General features: G+C 36.8%; 1 protein-coding gene across 2 annotated transcripts in view; it reads left to right on the forward strand.

Annotated features, from left to right (window-relative positions):
- Nucleotides 1–26,095, forward strand: part of GlyRS (glycine--tRNA ligase) — a 615,776-nt gene that overhangs the window by 424,018 nt on the left and 165,663 nt on the right. For both annotated transcript variants that reach the window (XM_067126048.1, XM_067126050.1), the window contains one exon: nt 2,686–2,920. In XM_067126048.1, the coding sequence (XP_066982149.1) occupies nt 2,686–2,920 (235 nt within the window). The remainder of the gene's footprint in view (nt 1–2,685; nt 2,921–26,095) is intronic.

Raw genomic sequence — 26,095 nt, forward strand, 5'->3', positions numbered from 1 at the left:
GTGCCCAAGAGTTCACTTCATGCTTCTGCGAAAAGCCAAGTGTCATTGTCTCAGAATATAAGAAATTGACATGCTAGGCCTACCCACATCTCAATGACATTAACATTTGACATGGCTGCATCCTGAAAATAAAAAGTCTGTGCTTCATTTCAATTTAATGTGGATCCATTTCTATGTATATTTACCTAGAGTAATACCTTGCAGCTCAGACAGGGGACCAGGAACCTAAAATTTATAAGAATGTGTCTTAGGCACATAAATAATCAATTAATATTCTTATTTATAATCATTTTGATCAAAAAGAAAAAGATGCAGAGACAAAATGATCCAAGACCATAATGATATATAGCTTAATGTATGAGTTTCTGATTTTTATCGTAAGATATCATATCTCGAAAAATAATTGCAGACTTCACAACTCCAGGAACTCAAATCTGTGGTGTCATGATTCATGCAAAACCTAAGGTCACTGAAAAATTTTTTCCCAGAAACTCAACATGACCAACAATGGAGTTAAATCCATTTGACATTGGTAATCATTTGGACTGTTAACTAGAAAAAGATGCAGAGACTAAATGATCCAAGACCATAATGATAATAGCAATGTATCTTTTCGAGATATCTTGCCTCCAGGAACTCAAATCACTGGCATGCAGTGGGCGGGGCTTAGCTGCAAAGAGCGGTGGACTCTGCTATAGTAACGTTATACTCTTGTGTAAATGTGTACAGCCATAAACAACCGACTGAGAAACTGTTGTTTTGCTTATGACCAATTCAGATAACAACAGCCGTTTTGCTTGTATTTCAACCATCGTACGGTAATACATAATTACCGTAGGTTATAGTACAAATGAAGATAAGTAGAATAGGACTGATATATTTTTATATACCCTTATTCAGTATGGATAAAAGATCGGCAAGGAAATATACTGCTAAATTTAAGCTGCATTGTAGCTGAAGCTGAGAAAACAATGATAAAGCTGCTAATGACTATAAATTATCGTGCATTGGCAACATGGATGAAACTCGACCGTAATTGAAATTGGAGAGAAAGTATTTTAATCAAAACTACTGGGCATGAAAGAACACATTACTGCTATTTTTATACCAATAAACGATAAATACGTAAAGCTCATATTATGATGGAATCAAGTGAAAGTAGCAAACGGAATCTTGATTTTTTTTTTACACAAAACAAACGTCCCCAAAAGGCCAATGTCATCTCATCTAATAATGAAAAAAAATAGCTAAATTATTTTCACAATGAGTCGTGATTAGGTTATATTTCGACTTAAAAACACTTCGTATAATGAAAAATAACCTTGTCCCATGTAAATAAAGCTTTTAGAGATTCATTTACGCTAACTAGAAGCAAGAAAAGCGCTCTGAACTGAGTTAAATGCGGTGAAATAAACACCGCGTAAACGATTTCCAAACCAAAGCATTGATCACTGTGATCGCAATTTATAATGCAAAAGCAGTATAAGAATATATACAATATTATAGGATACAGTGAATTAAAGCATAACATTTTAAAAGATCCATGGAAAAGATGCATATACTGTACTGTTTCATTATGTTGATGTTTGTATAATATGATATGTCAGTATAGAGTACAGTAAAATATAGGCTAGACTACTGTATATGTATATGATGTGCCATAGTGTTGGCTAAGCTAATTCTTGTTTGTTATTCAATTTCTCTTTGTATTGAATTATCATAAGTCACTGTGCATGAACCTCCAGAATTAGCTGATATTGATAATTACTATACTCTGTATGTATAGAGTATACTTTATAGTGTAGGCTAGGCTACCATATATGTATACTGTACATGGTACTTAATACCCTAGTGTAGGTTAAGGTATATTCGAGATACGTTTTTTCCAACAAATGATGGGTTTTTTGGAACCTAACCCCATCGCAAGTAGGATAATACCTGTATAAGCATTTTTAGTTTTTTTGTGTGTGTTTGAACTATTAAAATAGGCAGTTCTAAGTGTTGTTAGAATGGTTCTAAGTATTTGCGGATTTTAGCTATTCGGGGGGGGGATGGTATGCATCTACACGAATATGGGGGTTTACTGTATTTATTAATGTATTTTTTCATTTTTAATAAGTGGAGTCTCCTTTTTTTCTGTATTTCACTTAACTTCCTCTTACTTCATAATGAACACCATGTTCTTTGGAAGCTTGAGTTTCAAGTCAATGGCCAATATGGGCTTGTTCCATAAGAATAGGTTTCATTCGACTAATAATAATAATAATTAATAATAATAATAAAGGATGTATCAATGACCTAAAACAGGTTGTATTGATTTGATCACTTTATATAAATATGTGAGGCCTTAGGTACAAGACTTTCATGTGGCATTTGCTGACACTTTCAGTAGATGTTTATCGAAAGTAAGATGTGAGTCAAAAGTTGCACCAAGAATAGTTAATGCTTCAGGCTTATTTAGCAGTGTCTCTTTCACCTGCAAACTCATCCCTACAGATTTGGTTAGTTACTAGGTGGCTTTACTTGGCTGATGCCACCCACTCCAGAGTGGAATGAGAAGTATAGTGAATATAGTGTATCCCTTCAAATTTAATGTCTGGAAATGAGTTTTTATATCTGTGGTGGTTAGTTGAGTAAATTAGTCTTAAAATATAATGTAGAAAATTGTAAACTTTTTTGTTCCAGGGTTTGGTAGCCAACGAAACCTTAGGTTACTATATGGCCCGTATTCAGCAGTACCTTCTCAAGATTGGCATTAATCCCAAAAAGCTAAGATTTAGGCAACATTTAGGAAATGAGATGGCTCACTATGCATGTGATTGCTGGGATGCTGAGTGTCTTACTTCTTATGGTTGGATTGAATGTGTTGGATGTGCAGATCGAAGTGCCTATGATTTAAGTCAACATACAAAAGGTTCAGGTAAGTACATTATTTATAAGTTTCTTCTCAAATTATAAGTGAAAGTGGAATGGAAATATATGTAGTATAATGCTTCATGCATTAGCTTCCTATTGTATTGTATTATACAGGTATTTTTGTAGAACAGAAATTTAAATTACAGATAAACATTATGAAATAGAAAGCTTAAATTTTAAATTTCAAATTACCTTATTTTTGAGCATGTAAGGTGTGGTTTTTGTCAAAAAAAAAAAAAAAGAAAACCTAGAAAAAATCTCTGAACCTTATGTGCTCAAGGCCAGGTTTTATGTAGGCTTGGGCACTGGCTTATGGTGGTTTCGTTGCGATGGTGTGCCTACCAGTACTGTAAATTTCTTTTGAGTGATTGGCAACTAAATATTATAAATTACAAATTTAGTTAAATGTGTGTAATTATAATAATAAATTACAAATGTACTTATTCAGTTCATAATAAGCAAACCCATGTTCGCAGCAGCTGTGTGCTGTTGTGTGTTGGTATCAGAGAACAGCAATCAGTGTTGCCAAAACAAAAAAATTCAGGTAAGTTTTAGCGCAGTATATGTACAGTCGCCCAAGTTATAATTGGCAGAGTTTCATAGTTTTTCTATCACCTGCCTGACACACAATTCATGCCTGATTAATCTATTTTTCTGTTCGAAGATGGAATAAATCTTATGTAATGGCATTAAAAACAGTCACTGTAATCTTTAGAACATCATGTTATATTGTTACGTAAAACTATTTTCCATATAACAAAATTGATGTGAACGAAACGAAGTGATAAAAAACGTCGTATCACAGCCACTGCCATAATACAGTGCTGCCACATTCCCACAGCACTGACTTCCATGCTAGCCTAAATTTTAAAGTCATTTAACCCATAGCTTTCCTTCCCAGTCTAAAGATCATTTCCTGTAGCTTCCCTTATTTTATCATTTCAGTATAAAGTTAATGGTAGTTGAACGATTCCATTTGTTAAATTTTACAGAAAACATTGGAACCTCACAAAATGGTACCAAAGATAAATATATATATATATATATATATATATATATATATATATATATATATATATATATATATATATATATATATATATATATATATATATATATATATATATATATATATATATATAACCTTAATAGTGTGAACCTTGCGTGACCTCACTCTATTGTTATTGATTTTGTGATATATCGGTCAAACTCAGCTGTTTTGTCACTCCCTTCACATTCACGATGGATCCTCTGCCTGGCAAAGAAACATCCCCTTCTCAACGAGAGAGAATTATTGCACTGCTTTTGGTGCAAGTTCGTGTGAGAGAGATATGAAGCAGGCTTAATATACCGAAGAGAACCATACATAGATGGATCAAATTGTTTAGAGAACGGCAAAGTTTAGAAAATAGGCCTAGAAGTGGAACTCCTTGAATCACCACGAGAGCAAGACAATATGATTGTTGCAGCTGTCAAAGAACAACCCCTGTTTAAACCAGTTGCTGTAAAACAGCAGCTTGGACTGCAAATATGTGTGCAGACTGTGCAGAATAGATTGCATGGGGCAGGACTGCATCACAGGATTCCGGAAGGGAAACCATTGCTAATGCAACAGCATAAAGACAAAAGGATGGGATTTGCCTTGCAGTATCTTCCAGAAGATGCTTCGTTCTGGGATTCAGTTATTTTCTGTGATGAAAAAATCTTCATGTCTGATGCGCATAGACAGGCAACTTCATTGTTGCCACCCAAATAAAACTAGGTAAGCCCAGTGAAATTTAAGTTGACTTATTCATAAAATGGAGCACGCCTCTTACCTTTAACATCAACTTGTTTATTCCTATCATAAACTGATATGTAGTATATACTTGAGCGCATTATGTTATATGTAGAAAACTAATGCAGTTCAACTACAAAGTGAAAATAATACATAGTTGCAAATTGAAAAGAGAAACTTTTGTTATTTTGTCTTTATTACTGTATATATATCCTAGACCTAAAGCTGATAAAATGATCAATAACACTATGTATTTGACTGTTCACACAGGAATTATCCGTGTTTAATGGGGATTGTGCTTCACAGTTATCTTCGTATAGTTGTCTTGTTATATAATTACAATTCATACCTATAGACTATTAGAAAACATTATAATTTTCATTTATAGTGTGTAATTCATAAGGTAGGTTTATGTTATAACAGATATAAAAATGGAAGAAAATATAAGTCTTTGTAAAGTTGTAGACCTACTGTTCTCTTTTTTTTTTTTTATAACTAACTACTCTCTATTGAATTGTCTGTCACTTGAAATATTTTCTATCGACAGATGTGCTGAAAATAACACAGCGCCTTCAAGGCGTAGTGGCAGAATATCAGCTGGGTTAGGGGGATGGGTGGCTGCCAGTGAACCTGGAGAGTTAATTGCCATTGATGAGCATCTGAACAGCAATCAGTATATGAAAATTTTACAGGACATTTTAGTACCCTCAGTTCGAAAACTATTATTGCCGTATCCCATGCCAATATATATCTCCATAGACAATTCTACTGTCCACCATGCAAAGGTTTTAAAGCAATGGTTCCATTAGAATCCAGAAGTGGTTCGAATTGACTGGCCTGCCAAGCCTGCAGATCTGAACCCAATAGAAAACTTATGGTCCTACATGACCCAACAGTGGGATGTTAATCGTGCTTACACCAGAGAGAACCTTACAAAGCATGCAGTAGATATTTGGGAAAACTTAAGGCCTAAGAGGGGAGCAGCGAACATTTGCGAAGTCCTCGTTGCACCCATGTCAAATAGGATAAGAGGCGTGCCAGATCCACGAGGATCCTGTACAAAGTTTTAATGAGTTTTGCTGCATTTTCATATAATGTGACCAATTTTATTCTCGTTAGTTTAACAGTTATTTTGTATTTGACTTCATTTGGGCTCATTTACATCCAACATTTTCTTACTTCATGTGAATTGATATATACTTATAGGCCTATGTTATGACTGAATTCCTGCTTAATTCATCTCTCTCTCTCTCTCTCTCTCACACACTGTATGGATTTCTACATTTTTTCTTATGTATCTAAATATATATGTATATATATATATATATATATATATATATATATATATATATATATATATATATATATATATATATATATATATATATATATATATATATATATATATATATATATTTATGGTATTATTTTACAGGCCAGCAACAGAAACTTTATTTAATTGGCCTTGGAGTTCTGACTTGTGTAAAGGGAAATCGTAAAAAACGAAGAACAAGGGATGATTTTAGGAGCTGAAGGCTCACTTCATAAGGAAATGTTACGTAAACACTTGGGATGAATTAAGGAATTATATTTACAAAAGAAAGCATTAGAAGGGAGAATGGGAAAGCAAATTGTTAAAGGGCTTGCAACACCTGAAGATTCTTCTACTGGAGTCTTGACTAAGGGCAAGGCACAGTCCAAGATGAGTCCACTGCAAATAGGTCCCTCTGCAAGAGAGATTTACACATTACGCGCCAGTAAAGGAACAATATAACACAGAGTATGACTCGAGTCTGCATTGAGGGTGCCAAGTACTCTGGGAATGAATGACCACTTTACACTTGAACACAGGACATTGGAAATGGTACTGGATAAACTGGCACAAGGACTGAGGTGAAATACTGGCACCCCAATAACTTTCTAAAGGGCAAACTGTCATGACTGAAAAGTCTGTACTCACACTTTACCTTAGGGGAGGCGTGTCTCTGGCGAAGGATGACGAGGGACGATCACACTTATGGCGGTTCACACTGTCACTCGAGGATGACTGTGGTCTGGAGTCAGACAGGGGGGGGAATGAAGGTCTCTCAGCAAATGTATCACTCGCCCGTGTGTATGGCTAACGGCCCACTAACTCCCCTACGACTCCGACTGCTACCGTACTTCTACTGCCTTTCAGATCTCCTGTCCTTCCCTTTTAAGGCCTCGTCCGTGTGTCGTGGCCGCGTGCAAACTTCTGCCGATAACTGGTGCCGTGTGCAAACGATGTGTCATTTGCCAGGTGTTCAGCCATCGGGTTGCCTCTTCCCAGGTATCCTGAGAAAGGAAAGACAATTCAGCAGCTTAATCTGCCTTTAGAAGGTTGTTTTAAGCAGCTTAGTTGGGCTAAGCTGCTTACAGGAACGGCACCCAGCCACCTCTCATCTTTGCCCCCTTTTAACCGTGCCATCTCAATATCTGTTTCAGGTAAAGAGAGGGACAGATCGAAATGTTAATAACTTTAATTGTTTTGATATCTAGGTCCACCAGGACCAGCCATACAGCCAGTTTCCATTCTTAGGGGGATTTGATCCTCCGAGGAGGGACGTGGGATTTATCTTCTGCTCCATGGATCCTTCCTGAGGGTGGTGAGTCTCCCGCATGTCTGCTATCTGGCAACACTCAGTGAGTGTTGCTGGGGCTTTTTCTACTACATGAGTGGCGAGGACAGGAGGGGCGTAGCCCAGGAAATGCTCAAATTTAAATTTCTTGAGTACCCCGGCAGCGCTAGTGGCTCCCTCGGACTCGAGCCATTTTGCTAACGCCCGCTCAGAATGGTACGCCCAATCAGACTAAGTCTGGCCTGCTTCTCTTGGCTGCTCTCTCCAATGCCTCCTCCACCGCTCTGGGGTAATCTTGTATGCCTTGGTAACTGCTTGGAGTACAGCTTCCCAGTTTCCCCTATCCTCTGCTGAAAGGGCGTGGTAGGCAATGAGTGCCTTCCCTCCCAGGAATTTAGTAAGAACAAGGTAGTGTTCCGCAGGGGAGAAGGTGCAGCACTCCAGGACTCTTTCGGCCCTCTCAGTCCATACTTCTGGTTCGGCCTCTGTCCATTTTGACATGAATGAGTGAGCTTGGCTGAGGGCACTCATTCCTGCCGCAGGAGGCGGGGTGTTGTTCTGTCGTTCTAACATCTTGAGGTCATGGGTGCCCTGCTGCTCTCGCTCCTCCCTCTCTTTCTCCTCTCTTCTCGTTGGCGATCCTCTCTTTCTCCCTCTCTTCCTGTTCTTTCTCCTCTCTTTTCTCTTGGGTGATTCTCTCTTTCTCCCTCTCTTCCCATTCTTTCTCCTCTCTTTTCTCTTGGGCATTTCTCTTTTTCTCCCTCTCCTCCTGTTCTTCCTCCTCTCTTTTCTCTTGGGTGATTCTTTGTTTCTCTCTTGCCGTTCTAGCTCTCTTTCCTCCTTGACATCGTCCACTCTCTCTTGAACCCAGTCTCTCAGAGCTTGCCCTGATAGTCCCATGTCCTTTCCAGTGGACATGTAGAATTTGAAGTCCTCATTTTGTAGGGCTCTGGCAGTAGCAATCTTGAGATAATGGTTATATGGACTGGACCCTCTAGCGAATCAAATATGTCTGAGAAGACTCAGGTTGTCTGAAAAGACTCAATTGCAGGAAACTGAAGCACTCAGTTGTTCAGACTGAAGGAGGATGGATCTGTCTGAGTAAGACAATTGATCTGTAAGTCTGAGGAGACTTTGTTAAAATTTAATATGTCTGAGTAAGACGTGGTTGTTTTTGGCGAACGAATTTTAATATGCGTCTCGGAAGACGCAACTGGATTTTACGTCACGCTCGGACTTGGCCAGCTGTAGCGTGAAATTAAGGCGTTGTTCTAATGAACTGGAATGATCAGTCCCGTAAGGGCTTGGATGTGTGTGAAATACACTAATATAAGGTCTCAAAAGGACTTGAATTTGGTTTTCCCATAGGAATTAGAAATTCACGCCTCGTGCAACGTAGAATTGTTAATGGAGTCTCTTAAGACTTGAATTGGGATCCGTCCCTTAGGACTGAGAAATTGGGTTGGTCTCATAAGACTTGAAAATACGATTTGCCCCGTAGGACTTAGAAATTACTAACGGGGTAAACCCCCCTCCCGCCAAAAAAAAATTGTGCTGAGAGTGGTTCGAGTAGGGATAGTTCTAAAACAACAAACTACTCAGGAATGAATGAAAACGAGGGTAGTAAACCCCCCGTATTCGCGTTCTCGTGATTCGCGGACTCACGCATTTCCGGGTTTCTCTGTGGGACATATCTAGCCATTATTTGCGGAAAATTCACCCATTTGCGGTATTTTTCACTGAGGAAGATTCACTAATTACTGTATTTTCATATTTTCATGAATAAATGCACTTTTTTGATAAAACTATTAAAATACTCAGGTATAAGCAATTTTACAGGGGTTTTCTTGTGTTTAAACTATCAAAATGGGCAGTTCTAAGTGTTTTTAGAGGGCTTTTAAGTATTCGCGGGGTGTGTGGTACGCATCCCCCGTGTGGGCAGGGGCCGGGGGGTGAAGGTCGTCTGACGCTCACCGGAGTTATTTTTAGATTCTGTGTGAATGAACCCGTCTATTTATAGACCGTCTGGGACTCCGGGGAATTTCCTGGGATGAGAGGATAACGGTAAAAATGACCTCGTGATTTTTCCTAGAAGCAGAGTTCAGATTTCGCTTTCCTAACACCTAATTTGAGTTTAAGCTAAACTGGGAGAGAGTATTTCAGCAATGCTAGCTGATCTTATCCCACGGAGGAGTTCGTCCGCGCCTAAGTAATCTCGCTATTCTGAAATGAGAAGTAAAATTTAACACAGAGGAGTTTCTTTCGCACTATTCCTCGAAGCAAAAATATGGCAAAGATTTTAACACACAGAAATTTCGCACTATTCCTCGAAGCAAAGAATGGTTAGCGCTAGTTATTTCCTAATTACCTATCCTGAAAAGGCATGCATTAACAATTCTAATACGGCAGTTCTCTTCTCTCAGTGAATACATGCGTCCCTATTCTTAATTCCTAGGAACAGTCACGATTGTAAAAAAATTTTGCTAAGATAAACACATTACTTACGTGGAACTCTCTTGGTCTGTGCTCTTGGTACCAGGTTCAGAATTTGTCTTGCACCCAGGTTAGCTTTGCTAATAGCAGATCTGGCGAGTTGCAAATGCAATGAAGCAACAATAGAGGGGAAAATGCAACTGCTAAACGAGATCTATGGGAAGGTCACCATTTTTACGAATTTCCCTGGGTTTATGGTATTTTTACAGGCCGGCAGCAGAAACTTTATTTAATTGGCCTTGGAGTTCTGACTTGCGTGAAGGGAAATCGTAAAAAACGAAGAACAAGGGATGATTTTAGGAGCTGAAGGCTCCACTTCATAAGGAAATGTTACATAAACACTTGGGATGAATTAAGGAATTATATTTACAAAAGAAAGCATTAGAAGGGAGAATGGGAAAGCAAATTGTTAAAGGGCTTGCAACGCCTGAAGATTCTTCTACTGGAGTCTTGACTAAGGGCAAGGCACAGTCCAAGATGAGTCCACTGCAAATAGGTCCCTCTGCAAGAGAGATTTACACATACGCGCCAGTAAAGGAACAATATAACACAGAGTATGACTCGAGTCTGCACTGAGGGTGCCAAGTACTCTGGGAATGAATGACCACTTTACACTTGAACACAGGACATTGAAAATGGCACTGGATAAACTGGCACAAGGACAGAGGTGAAATACTGGCACCCCAATAACTTTCTAAAGGGCAAACTGTCATGACTGAAAAGTCTTTACTCACACTTTACCTTAGGGGAAGCAGGTCTCTGGCGAAGGATGACAAGGGACGATCACGCGTATGGCAATGCACGCTGTCACTTGAGGATGACTGTGGTCTGGAGTCGGACAGGGGCGAATGAAGGTCTCTCAGCAAATGTATCGCTCACCTGCGTGTATGGCTAATGGCCCATTAACTCCCCTATGACTCCGACTGCTACCGTATTTCTACTGCCTTTCAGATCTCCTGTCCTTCCCTTTTAAGGCCTCGTCCGTGTGTCGTGGTCGCGTGCAAACTTCTGCCGATAACTGGTGCAGTGTGCAAACTATGTGTCATTTGCCAGGTGTTCAGCCATCGGGTTGCCTCTTCCCAGGTATCCTGCGAAAGGAAAGACAATTCAGCAGCTTAATCTGCCTTTAGAAGGTTGTTTTAAGCACCTTAGTTGGGCTAAGCTGCTTACAGGAACGGCACCCAGCCACCTCTCATCTTTGCCCCCTTTTAACCGTGCCATCTCAATATCTGTTTCAGGTAAAGAGAGGGACAGATCGAAATGTTGATAACTTTAATTGTTTTGATATCTAGGTCCACTAGGACCAGCCATGCAGCGATGATTCTACTCTCAATAACTAAGGGCAAATTAAGGGTCGTCTGTGCAAGACTTCTTATATTATAATAATATGTAATTATATATATATATATATATATATATATATATATATATATATATATATATATATATATATATATATATATATACTGTATATATATATTAAGGGTCAGGTTTTGCAAGACTTCTTATATTATATTAGTATATATATATATATATATATATATATATATATATATATATATATATATATATATATATATATATATATATATATATATATATATATATATATATATATATATATATATATATATATATCTTATATATATATATATATATATATATATATATATATATATATATATATATATATATATATATATATATATATATATATATATATATATATATATATATATATATATATATATATATATATATATATATATATATATATATATATATATATATATATATATATATATATATATATATATATATTATGACTATTTATCACATCACCGTGATTCATATACAAGCAGAAAGCTACAAACGTCCTTTTAATATCCAATTCACTCTACCTCGAAGTAATATATTTTCATATATGTTACCGAAGGGGAATTTTTAGTTGATAATAAGTCCTTTCCCGTGGGATCGAACCAGCGACGGACGAGAATCAGGACTACAGTGACACACTAACCAGTCGGCCACAAGAGAGGTTATCTGAATACCATCTCCCATCAACCCACCCTCCGAACTCAGGTGTTTTTGCGCTTGGAGACGATATCCACCCACCTCTGCCATGTTGACCGTGTAGTGCGTTTGTCCTTGACGTAGCCATATTATGACTATTTATCACATCACCGTGATTCATATACAATCAGAAAGCTACAAACGTCCTTTAATATCCAATTCACTCTACCTCGGAAGTAATATATTTTCATATATGTTACCAAGGGGAATTTTTAGTTGATAATAAGTCCACCGCCCCGTGGGATCGAAGACCAGCGTCGGGAAAGGAATCAGGACTACAGTGACACACTACTCAGTCGGCCACAAGAGAGGTTATAAGTGAATACCATCTCCCATCAACCCACCCGTTAAAATTCGAACTCAGGTGTTTTTGCGTTTGGAGACGATATCCACCCACCTCTGCCATGTTGACCGTGTAGTGCGTTTGTCGCAGCTCCCCCATATTATGACTATTTATCACATCACCGTGATTCATATACAATCAGAAAGCTACAAACGTCCTTTAATATCCAATTCACTCTACCTCCGGAAGTAATATATTTTCATATATGTTACCTTGAAGGGGAATTTTTAGTTGATAATAAGTCCACCGTCCGTGGGATCGAACCAGCGACGGACGAGGAATCAGGACTAACAGTGACACACTAACCAGTCGGCCTTTGGTTATAAGTGAATACCATCTCCCATCAACCCACCGGAATGAACTCAGGTGTTTTTGCGTTTGGAGACGATATCCACCCACCTCTGCCATGTTGACCGTAGTGCATTTTGTCGCGACGTAGCCATATTATGACTATTTATCACATCACCGTGATTCATATACAATCAGAAAGCTACAAACGTCCTTTTAATATCCAATTCACTCTACCTCGGAAGTAATATTTTTTCATATATGTTACCAAAAGGGGAATTTTTAGTTGATAATAAGTCCACCGTCCGTGGGATCGAACCAGCGACGGACGAGGAATCAGGACTACAGTGACACACTAACCAGTCGGCCACAAGAGAGGTTATAGTGAATACCATCTCCCATCAACCCACCCGTCGAACTCAGGTGTTTTGGCGTTTGGAGGATACGATATCCACCCACCTCTGCCATGTTGACAGAGTTAGATGCGTTTGTCGCATTTGATTTTAGCCAAATTATGACTATTTATCACATCACCGTGATTCATATACAATCAGAAAGCTACAAAGCGTCCTTTAATATCCAATTCACTCTATTCGGAAGTAATATATTTTCATATATGTTTCCGAAGGGGAATTTTAGTTGATAATAAGTCCACCGTCCGTGGGATCGAACCAGCGACGGACGAGGAATCAGGACTACAGTGACACACTAACCAGTCGGCCACAAGAGAGGTTATAAGTGAATACCATCTCCCATCAACTTAATTCGTCGAACTCAGGTGTTTTGCGTTTGGAGGCGATATCCACCACTCTCTGCCATGTTGACCTTGTAGTGCGTTTCAGATCTTAGCCAGGTTATGACTATTTATCAGATCATCACCGTGATTCATATACAATCAGAAAGCTGCAAACGTCCTTTAATATCAATTTCATTCTACCTCGGGTAATAGGTTTTTCATATATGTTGCGAATCGGAATTTTAGTTGATAATAAGTCCACCGTCCCGTGGGATCGAACCAGCGACGGACGAGGAATCAGGACTACAGTGACACACTAAAAGAAATGTTACAAGAGGTTATAAGTGAATACCAGAAATCTCCCATCAACCCAAACCGTCGAACTCAGGTGTTTTTTGGAGACGATTATTACCCCACCTCTGCCATGTTGATTCTTCTTCTGGTGTCGTTTGACGCACGCAAAAGCCATATTATGACTATTTATCACATCACCGTGATTCATATACAATAAAGGAACAAGCTACAAACGTCCTTTAATATCCAAAGTCTGGGAATAATATATTTTCATTATCATTACGAAGGACAATTTTAGTTGATAATAAGTCCACCGTCCCGTGGGATCGAACCAGCGACGGACGAGGAATCAGGACTACAGTGACACACTAACCAGTCGCCACAAGAGAGGTTATAAAAATTCCCTTGACAAGGTAACATATATGAAAATATATTACTTCGGAGGTAGAGTGAATTGGATATTAAAGGACGTTTGTAGCTTTCTGATTGTATATGAATCACGGTGATGTGATAAATAGTCATAATATGGCTACGTATCTTCTACTGAACAAAATGCACTTACACGGTCAACATGGCAGAGGTGGGTGGATATCGCCTCCAAACGCGAAACACCTGAGTTCCACGTGGGTGGGTTGATGGGAGATGGTATTCACTTATAACCTCTCTTGTGGCCGACTGGTTAGTGTGTCACTGTAGTCCTGATTCTCGTCCGTCACTGGTTCGATCCCACGGACGGTGGACTTATTATCATCTAAAATGCCCCCTTCGTAACATATATGAAAATATATTACTTCCGAGGTAGAGTGAATTGGATATTAAAGGACGTTTGTAATTTTGATTGTATATGAATCACGGTGATGTGATAGTCATAGGTACAGGACCAGCCACAAACGCACTACACGGTCAACATGGCAGAGGTGGGGTGGATATCGCCCAAACGCAAAACACCTGAGTTATAATTATGGGTTGATGGGAGATGGTATTCACTTATAACCTCTATGTGGCCGACTGGTTAGTGTGTCACTGTAGTCCTGATTCCTCGTCTGGTCGGTTCGATCCCACGGACGGTGGACTTATTATCAACTAAAATTCCCTTCGCAACATATATGAAAATATATTACTTCCGAGGTAGAGTGAATTGATATTAAAGGACGTTTGTAGCTTTCGATTATATATATATATATATATATATATATATATATATATATATATATATATATATATATATATATATATATATATATATATATGTACAGTAGAACCCCGGTCCTCGACTGTACTAGAACTTGACATAATCGGATTTCAACACTAAATGTTGAGTAAATTTTTTATGTGGAAGCTCAAACAACAAACTGGAATCCGACCAGATGAATCATATGATGTTGTGAGAAAAAGAGTTTCATGAGCTGCCGCTAGTTGGCGTTGTTGGTGGCGTTCTTCCCATGCTTATTTAAAAGCATTTAATGCCCACACATGCTGCTGCTGTTGAAAAACAAGCCAGATTATCACATTAAATTAATAATACAGTATTTATAAGCCGAATTACTGTATGTCTGTTATCATAAAATTAAGAAAAATTTCCTAAATTATGTCAGAATTTGGCAGCTTGTGGCAGATATAAACAAACCACAGTGCCACCCTGGTGGTGTATCGCGGTACTAATTACATACACATTCAATACTTATGGTAAATTTCATACAGAGTCTACTGGAATAGTGTACAAAATCACTGTAAAACATCTTTCAGTAATCACTGTAAAACATCTTTCTAAAACATCTTTCAGTAAATATTTACTGAAAGATGTTTTACAGTGATTTTGTACACTATTCCAGTAGACTGTATGAAATTTTACCATAAGTATTGAATGTTTATGTAATTAGTACGAAATGATACACCACCAGGGTGGCACTGTGGTTTGTTTATATCTGCCACAAGCTGCTGAGTTCGAACGTAATTTTAGAAATTTTTCTTAATTTTATAATAACAGACATACAGTAATTCGGTTTATAAATACTGTATTATTAATTTAGTGTGATAATCTGGCTTGTTTTTCAATGTTATCATTATTAACAACAGTTTTCATGTGTACCTGTTGCAGTACATTCTGGTAGTGCCTATAGGCTACCTAGCCTAGCTATGGCGCTCGGTTTTATGATACAGTAAGCATTTAAAAATGTAAAAAGTGCTTCTGATACAGTAAGTTATTCAACTCTGAACTTATTTAATTGTAATTTGTGTAAAGTTTTGTATAAAAAGGCAAGGTTGGGGTAATGACTTGTGGTCACAGTTATTTCTTATGGGAGAAATTAACTCAGAATTTGACAAAATCGAATCTCGACACTTCTTCTGAAACGAATTAGCGCCGAGGACTGAAGTTCTACTGTATATATATATATATATATATATATATATATATATATATATATATATATATATATATATATATATACATATATATACATATATATATAATAGAAACGAGTCTATAATTGAATAAACTAAATACCTTGATGTACGCACAAGGGCATACAGAAAATCACTGATAAAGACAGAGAGAGCAAAAACAGAAAAGACGTTAACAAAAACTAAGTATAACAGATGCCGAGTTTAACCGTTCGTCGCCAGGTACTAAAAGTGTTTACCTGTAGTGAGCTGGGCAAAAAGATGAACTAATTTAGATCTTGACCTCGCCCAGTGACCTCTCGCACACCATAACGTTAACTCAATAACAACCGTTGAACGAATTGCATAGACAATTAAACGTGAAACATTAATGGAAAAGGGAAGCCCATCTGGACGAAACTAGGGAAAATTATACCAGATTTAGGCATCGAACCCATACCCATATATATGAAGGCTCTGGAAGGAGAGTCAGTTAGAAAAAGGCATCAGGGCAGGGAGTGTGCGAGATGTGTGGAGAGGTGACTGTGAAAGCTCGAACAGACTGGTGAACTTATATAAAATTTCCGAATGCCCATAGTACGAGTGAAATTCTAAGTCCACGAATTTTACGATGTGCCCTTTAAGATAAAGACTCGGTCATTGCTACCCATTGAAAGGTGGAAAAGTTATACAGTTTAAAGACTAAATAAATGTAATTAAGGGGAAACATAAATTTCATTTAACCAACATTAATGAAAGAAGAACTTATGAAATATTGAAAGATAGCCGACATCTGAGCACGATAAGTGAAGTTCCAGCATAGTTAAATATCGAGCAACTTGTTCCTACAGAAGTGCAAGCAAGCAGTATAACAGACAGTTCTAAGAAGTGCATGCCTTCCCCACTACAGAATTTTTGGTGGCAGTGGTGGGATTCTTCCTAATTTAAAAGGTAAATTAACTTGCCCTACTAGATCTATTCTGTTTCCTTGAACATCTGTGATTTTACAGTCTTCTACTGGGTTTAAGCTTAAATGAGAAAAATATGCCTCATACACCTTTTCAGACATTATATTCTTTGGACTTCCTGTGTCAAAGAATACGGCTATAGGCTTTTCTAAACCAACATGGGCGGGAAATACAGGTCTATAACTATATTCATTTCTTACATTAACTTTGCTAATACACTTAGTTTGGCTTTGTGCTACGATGTCCTCTGGAGTGGTGTAAAAGTATTCCTGCCCCAAGTGTAACTTGGGAATTTATGTGGGATCCACTCGGAGACATCTAAAAGTACGCATAGACTCACATAAGTTTCCGTACAGCGTTAAAAATCTCCAACCCCGAACACTCCAACATCAGAAGTCATGCAAAATTTTGTAAAACCCCCATTGAAAACAAAGATTTCTACATAATTGGACGAGCTTCTAGCCAACTGGAACTACCAATACTCGAGTCTCTTATGATAAAACAGCTTGTTCCGAAGTTGAACACTCAGACTTCGGCTGTTCCTTTATACCTGTCATAATGATAATGTTTTTGTTGTTTTGTTTCTCCTTCGAAGACCTCATTTTCTGTATTTGTGTCGCACTGACAGGTTGGCTCCATACCCTTAGTCACTTTTATTTATTTATTTATTTGTTTTCTTAATGTGATTTTAAATTTTAGTGTTTTAAAACATAAATATTTTAAATATAATTTTTTTTTACTTGTCTTTTATATATTCTATTTGTTTTAATTAATTTCTCTGTATTTTACCTGTTCCTCGGTGTCCTTTGTGGAAAAGTTTCCTTTTAAGTCGACTGTCATTTTTTATGTTCTGACTTTGCCTTTGCATAATTTTTCTGTAATTTTTATTGTCAGTGTTTTTTGTTTTTTAATTCTAGAACCCCTGATGATGTAATCATGCATTATGAAACGTTGGGAATAAACATGTAATCAAATGGCTAATCAAGAGTATTCCTGTCCGCCTTCCCGTTTGATGTTACAGTACACATATATATATATATATATATATATATATATATATATATATATATATATATATATATATATATATATATATATATATATATATATATATATATATAAATATATATGTATATATATTTATATATATATACTTGGAGATAGGCTGTAGCATAGCAGAAAACTTCATAACTTTCCATTCGTTCTGTGGAGGGGGCCTCTAATTTTGAAACACCCAGTATATATATATATATATATATATATATATATATATATATATATATATATATATATATTATATATATATATATATATATATATATATATGTATATATATATGTATATATATATATATATATATATATATATATATATATATATATATATATATATATATATATATATATATATATATATATATATATATATATATATATATAATCATTTAGATGAAAATGACTGGCTACAACTGCCAGTCATTTTTCACTAAAGGAAAGCAACTTAACTAGCCCCCGAAAATGTGATTTTTGACTGGCGTTTCTATACGTCTGGCAACGTTGTTCACTTCTCTGTTGCCATGTAAGCAGGATAGCAACATTCCGTTACCCAGGCGTGGGTGGGAGGCCGTAGTTGCCAAGTAACCTGTTGTTGTATGCAGTGTTTCTGCTCATAGTTAGCATCACGTTTTTGTTAATTGTGCTTTTGTGATGGTGAACAAGCATAACATAACTGATAAACAAGTTGCACAGATATGTGCACTACATGCTCAAAGTGTTCCAACGAAGGAAGTAGCTTCGTGTGTGGGGATACCAGTGCAAACTGTGCAGCAATGGATTAAACGCTACAAGGACGAAGGCTAGTCCGCCATCCCCACCTTGTGGGTGTCTACAGGAAGAAAGCGTAAATTGAGGCATGGGGATGTTAGATGCCTGAAATTACAGCTAGAGAAGAACCCTAGGCCTCTTCAACCCAGTTGAAAGCAGAAAATCCTAAAGTTTTTGCTCGTGTGCGCAAGCATGCGAAGACAATACATATGCTATCGTCTTGGGTACCGCTGCCTGGCTGCACAGAGAGAACCTTTGCTGACAAAGCGGCATAAAAGGAACCATCACCTGTCATACGCTCGGCGCATGCTGAAGAATCTGAACCGTGAAAAATTTTAGAGTATATTGTACCGTGATGAGGCAACTTTTAGGGTTTCCTCAAGCCCTACTGGCAAGGTTTACAGGGGTAAGAAGAGTGATCCATATGCCCCTAAGTACATTGATTCGACTGTAAAGCATCCAGATTCTTTAATGTTTTGAGGATGCTTCTCCTTCTATGGACTTGGTGACCGTGTGACTCTACCCCAGAATGTTACTATGAATAATCAACGATATGCTAAGCTCCTCAGACGCCGTTTGAAGCCATCTATGTGTCATTGCAAAGCCTGTTACTTCATGCACGATGGGGCCCCCTGCCATAGGGCCAAACCAATAAAAAGACTGCTTAAATCCCTTCAAGTATCCTTCATAGAAGACTGGCCAGGAATGTCCTGATTTGAATCCTATAGAGAACTTGTGGGGGATTGTCAAGGCCAAACTTTGCAACCGAGACATATCTACATTGGACAATTTAGAATGTGAAGTACGTAATATTTGGGATAACTTTCCCAAATCTATGTTAGAAAACCTAGCTAAGAGTGTTCCAGGATGTATACAGTGCGTGAAAAGGAAGAAGGGAGGTCATACTAAATATTAGAACAAATCAGCGTCATAGTGGTAAGTGTTAGATGGGCTTTTTGTGCAAGTAACTGTATCTTGCTTGATTTTTACTAGGTGCGCCAGTCATTTTTCACCGAGCTTGTATATATATATATATGTATATATATAGTCCACCCCTGCTTATTTGTGGTTCAGCATCCTTGGCTTCACTTATTCGCAGATTTTTCTGTGGAACACACATCCACGTTATTCACGGAAAATTCGCCTATTTGCAGATTTTTTCATACAGCAATTACTGTATTTTCATATTTTCTTGACTAAATGCTTTAGGATGATAGTTTCAGGTATATTTGGTGTTTGAACTACTAAAATGGCAGTTATAAGTCTTTTTACGGGGGTCTCCGTATTTGTGGGTGGGTGTGGTACTCATCATAAATAGCCCATAATACTGGGAATGACTACTGTATATGTATATACTATATATATATATATATATATATATATATATATATATATATATATATATATATATATATATATATATATATATATATATATATATATATATCATATATCAGCTGCAGGCAGTCCCTAGTTATCAGGCAGGCTCAGTTATGACCGATCCAGCTTTATATATATATATATGGGTGTTTATATAAATATATTTATGTATGTATGTATTATCAGATACATATATATATATATATATATATATTATATTAGTGATGAAAATCGGCAATATTTTATATTTATATGAAAATCACAGATTTCTGCTTATCGCCCGATACACACCTGACACAGGTACCAATCTCCAGTTATCGATATTATAAGTATATATTTTTATATATTTGTTTTCTATACCCAGTTATTGAAGGATAATTGCAGAAAATCGCTGATTTCCTGTTATCAGCAATTTTTGCTTGTCACGCTGTCATAACGGAACCCCTGATAACCGTGGACTGCCTCATATATATATATATATATATATATATATATATATATATATATATATATATATATATGAATATAAGAAGGCCCATAAAACACTATTTGAACGTTGCAACCATATATTTCAAGCACTTCCTTCTGTGCCCCTGTTCACTGGTAACATATGGACAGGTGAAATGTTACAGGAGTATATATACAAAGCATATGTAAGTGTGGCATAAGTCTTCGATGGTATGCAGGTGACCATTCCCAAGAAGGAGGGAAAAATAAACAATTCCCTAGTGGTTTTTGGCCTCATTAACTCCTGTTTTGCGATTCGTCTGGTGGTCGTGTTTCCTGGAGCACCTGTTTGAGAAGAGGTATAAGGATTAGCCCGTCGATTTCATCCGCTTTCCAATGTCCTCCTCACAAGTTCATATTGTTGGTTTGATTGATGATAGCAGATTCCAGCATCTTTCTTTTGTATGAACAGCTACTTTTTAGAAAACCAGCTCGGCCCCATTCAAATTTATGGAAAGGCCTCTATCCCTGATATGAAGAAAAATCCCTGAACTCTCCGAGGCATATCGTACCAATCTTTTGTGCTCTGTTAATCTTTGTGAGAGGGACCTGCCCATCTCTCCCACGTAAATCTCACTACAATTGCTGCATGGAATCTTGTAAACTCCGGCTTCTTCCCCTTTATTTAAGTATATGTTAATGAGCGAGCTCCCGATGGATTTGGAATAATGAAAGATAAAAGGATTGTTAGACCTGAGTTGTTCTGTGGCTTTTTGGATGTTTTTGTTGTACGGAAGCTTTATTTTGTTGTTAAAATCTATTTGTCTGTTGTGAGTGGGACCTTTGTAGTATATTTTATTCGCTTTGTTAATAGCCTTCTTGATAATGTGTGGTGCGTAGAGCAGTTACGTTAGGTGTTGGCGGATCGTGTTGAATTCTTTATCTAATTACCCATTTGAACATATTCTAAGGCCCCTGAGAACAGAACAGATATGCCTTCACAGTATATGGAAAAACCATTTCCGCTGTTTCCTATATTAATTTCTTAAGCTACCACGATGTCTCCGTAAAGATCATGTTAGGGTGCAACTTATTCCTCAGGGGGCTTAGAATATGTTCAAATGGGTACCTAGATAAAGAATTCAACACGATCTGCCAACACCTAACGCAACTGCTCTACCCACCACGTAGAAGACTGTAAATTTGCAAGTTTGGATGTAACTTCCCTGTTCACTAACGTACCAGTCAAGACGACGATGGAAATAACAAAAAAGAATATGGAGGAGGGAGTTTATACATGCGACATAGATCATGACGTTTTAATAAAACTGCCAACAGCGGCCCTCAGCGTTGATGTTTTCATGTGGGGCAGAAATCATTATATACAAAAAAGGGGCGGGGCATGGGTTCAAGTCTTTCACCAATTCTAGCCAATATCTTTATGGATTGGTTTGAAAAGGAAGAGGTGGGCAAAGTAAATAAAGGGAACTTAAATATCATAAAATGGGTAAGATACATGGATGACATCTTGATTATTTACAAGGGAGAAAGGGAATATCTACACAAGTTCCTAGAAAACATAAATAAACTAAATGAACACATCCAGTTCACAATAGAAGAAGAGGAGGAGGGAGAAATTCCTTTCTTGGATGTCCTGGTTAAGAGGGTAGGGGAAAAATTTAAAATTCAAGGTATATAGGAAGAAGACACACACCAATTCATACATACATAGGTTCTCTAGTCATAGGAAAGAAATAAAAATAGGAGTAATGACATGGTTGGCCATCAGGCCTTATAGGATTTGCAGTCCCAAATTTTTAGATGAAGAGCTGGATTACCTGAGGGAGAGTTTTAGGAGATTAGGCTACCCTAAGTATTGGTGGGAGTGGGCACACATCAAAGCAAGGAAAAACTATTTTGGGGAGAGGGAAAGGATAGAAAAGGAACATTTGGTAGGGAAGAAAATAATTACAGTCCCTGACAACAACTCCATTGCACCCATCAACAGAAAGCTAGATAATTTCAAATTGATAGGCAGCTACAACATTAGGAATAAAATAGAAACAAAAAGTCGGTAGAGGGGGAAGAGATTAGAGGGGGGTTATATATGGCAGCGTGTCTAGACTGTGAAGAAGTGTATATATATATTATATATATATATATATATATATATATATATATATATATATATATATATATATATATATATATATATATATGAGGGTAAGTCAAAAGTTCCAGGAAAAATTCAATATACTCTTTATTTAAGGAAGTTCAAACATCATTTTTCTACATATCTACCATCTAACTCTATACACTTTTCAAGGTGCTGTTTCCACCTCTGCAACCCTTCTTTGTAGAAATTTGGGGCCTTTCTATTAAACCATGTTGAAACTGCATGTTTAGCAGCATCCAAAGATTCAAACCGGACTCCTCTTAAGTGTTCCTTGAGTTTTGGGAACAGGAAAAAATCTGAAGGAGCAAGATCAGGACTATAAGGAGGATGTGGAAGAGTTTCCCACCTAAATTTCCGTAGGACTTCTCTTGCAACCCTTGATGAATGTGCTGGAGCGTTATCATGATGGAACAAAATTCTGCGGTGCAACTTTCCTCGAAGTTTTTAGCCAATGCAGTCCTCAGTTTTTGCAAAACACCTTTGTAGTAGTTCCGGTGATTGTTTTTTGTCCTTCAAGGAAATCAATCAAAATCACTCCTTTGGAGTCCCAAAACACTGTTGCCATAACCTTCTGGGCAGATCTCGCCACTTTGAACTTCACTGGTGCAGCTGAACCTCTTGGTAACCATTGCTTTGATTGAATTTTACTTTCTGGGTCATATTGATGGATCCAAGTTTCATCTCCAGTAACAATCCGGTCAAAAACTCTGATTCATTTGATTCAATCTTCGTTAAAACTGCAAGAGAAAGTTCAGCTCTTTGATGCAGTTGGTCTTATGCAATAACGCTTTTGGGACCCAGCGTGCTGAAAGTTTACTCAAACCAAGATTTTCATTTAAAATTGAAAATGCGGAACCATGGGAGATCCCAGTTTCATTAGCTATCATATCGATAGTAATCCGATGATCTTCATCCACTAGATTCTGCACCAAAGCCACAATTCTTTCATTTTTTGCAGTCGATGGTCTTCCCTCTCTTGGGTTGTCTTTGAGGTCCTCCCGACCATCCTTAAATCGCTGTATCCAATCATAAACAACTGATTTAGATGGAGAAGAATCTCCATAAACTTGTTGCAAAGCTTCAATAATTTTTCCTGGTTTCCAATCAAGCTTGGTCAGGAACTTGATGTTAGCTCTCATCTCAAAATTTTTATTTTCCATGGGTTCAAGAAGTTACTTTTCTGAAGCAGATGTTAACACCACGGTAGCAAGAGGATGACTGAGGTAACAAGTCTATATGGATCACTACATCACAGATAATTGTTTACCAAGTATTTGGGTTTTTCATTCCTGTGTAAATACATCATTCAACAATTTTTCCTGGAACTTTTGACTTAACCCCTCAGATATATATATATATATATATATATATATATATATATATATATATATATATATATATATATATATATATATATATATATATATATATATATGTATGTATGTATGTATATATACAGGCAGTGCTCGAGTTACAATAATTCGACTTACGATAATTCGCTTTTACGATGGGGTTAGCAATTAATATCGATACGACAATATTTTGAAAATATGTATTTTTAAATTTAAGTAACGACTGGCGCGAGGCAACAACATACAATCAGGCAGCATCACGGTTGTACGATCGTTGGCCCGAGAGGCTGGAATAGGTACATTAATTTAATGAGCTGACCTCACTTGCTCTCGTTCTTTGGAAGTTAAAATAGGTCAGTGCTCGTTTGCAATTTTTGTGCGTTTGTAAATACAGGTAGTGCAAGAGTGACGGTAATTCGTCTTACGATAATTCAAGTTTACAATGGAGTTAGCAATTAATACCTGTATGACAATATTTAGAAAATATTTTAAAATTTCGAGTGGGCACAGGCAACAGCGTACGCTACAGTTGCCGTTACAATCAGGCAGCAAGAGAGACCAACTTACAATAGACCAACTTTTTCTCCATCTCTTTATTCCATCTTCTAGTTAAAAAAGTAAGAGAATGATAAAAGTATTGTTACTAACCTTATACTCTTGAGAAAATGCGTACAGCCATAAACAACCGAACGAGAAACTGTTGTTTTGCTAATAACCGAACTGGATAACAACAGTTTTGCTTGTATTTCAACCATCGTACGGTTAAACAATTACCGTAGTTATGTTAAAAATGACGTTAAGTACTGATATATTTTTACACTACCCTTATCCGCTTTGGAGAAAAGATTGGCAAGGAAATATACTGTTACAGTAAATTTAAGCTGCAAGTTGTAGTTGAAGCTGAGAAAAGAATGTTCAAGCTGCTAATGACTATAAATTATCGTGCATTGGCGACATGGATGAAACTCGACCGCAAATAAAATTGGAGAGAATGTATTTTAATCAAAACTGCTGGGCATGAAAGAACACATATTACTGCTGTTTTCACGCCGATAAAAGATAAATACGAAAAGCTCTTAGTATGATGATGAAATCAAGAGAAAACAGCGATTGGAATCTTGATTTTTTTTTTACACAAAACAAACATGCCACCAACGTCATCTATTAACGAAAAATATAGCTAAATTAATTTCACAACGAGACGCATTTAAGTTATATTTCGACTTAAAAACACTTCGTATAACGAAAAATATATATGTCCCTTATAAATAAAGTATCTAGAGATTCATTTACGCTAACTAGAAGCAAGAAATGCCCTCTGAACCGAGTTAAATGCGACGAAATAAAGACCGGGTGATCGATTCCTAAACCAAAACATTTGATCGCTATGATCGGAATTTATAATGCAAAGGCAGTATAAGAATATTTACAATTGGATACAGTGTAGTAAAGCATAACTTTTTAAAAGATCCATGGAAAAGATGCACATTCATTATTTTGATGTTTGTATAATACGGTGTTATGTGAAAATAGAATACAGTGTAATGTAGGCTAGGCTACCATATATGATATACGAAAGTGCAGGCTAGGCCTTGTTTGTCATTCAATTTCTCTTTATACTGACTTATCATGTCAGTCTGCATTGAACATGCAGAATTTGCTGACACTAATAATTACTATACAATATATGTATAAAGTATACTGTGTAGTGTAGGCTAGGCTACCATATATGTATAGATGGTACTGAATACCCAGTGTAGGCTAGGCCATATTCGAGTTACGATTTTTTCAACAAACAATGGGTTTTGGAACCTAACCCCATCGTAAGTAGAGGAATACCTGTATACTGTGTGTATATATATATATATATATATATATATATATATATATATATATATATATATATATATATATATATATATATATATATATATGTATATATATGTATATATATATATATATATATATATATATATATATATATATATATATATATATATATATATATATATATATATAAAAAAAAAATCACAGTAGATGCACATAA

The sequence above is a fragment of the Macrobrachium rosenbergii genome, chromosome 23, assembly GCF_040412425.1.
Source record: "Macrobrachium rosenbergii isolate ZJJX-2024 chromosome 23, ASM4041242v1, whole genome shotgun sequence".
Taxonomy (NCBI): Eukaryota; Metazoa; Arthropoda; class Malacostraca; order Decapoda; family Palaemonidae; genus Macrobrachium; species Macrobrachium rosenbergii.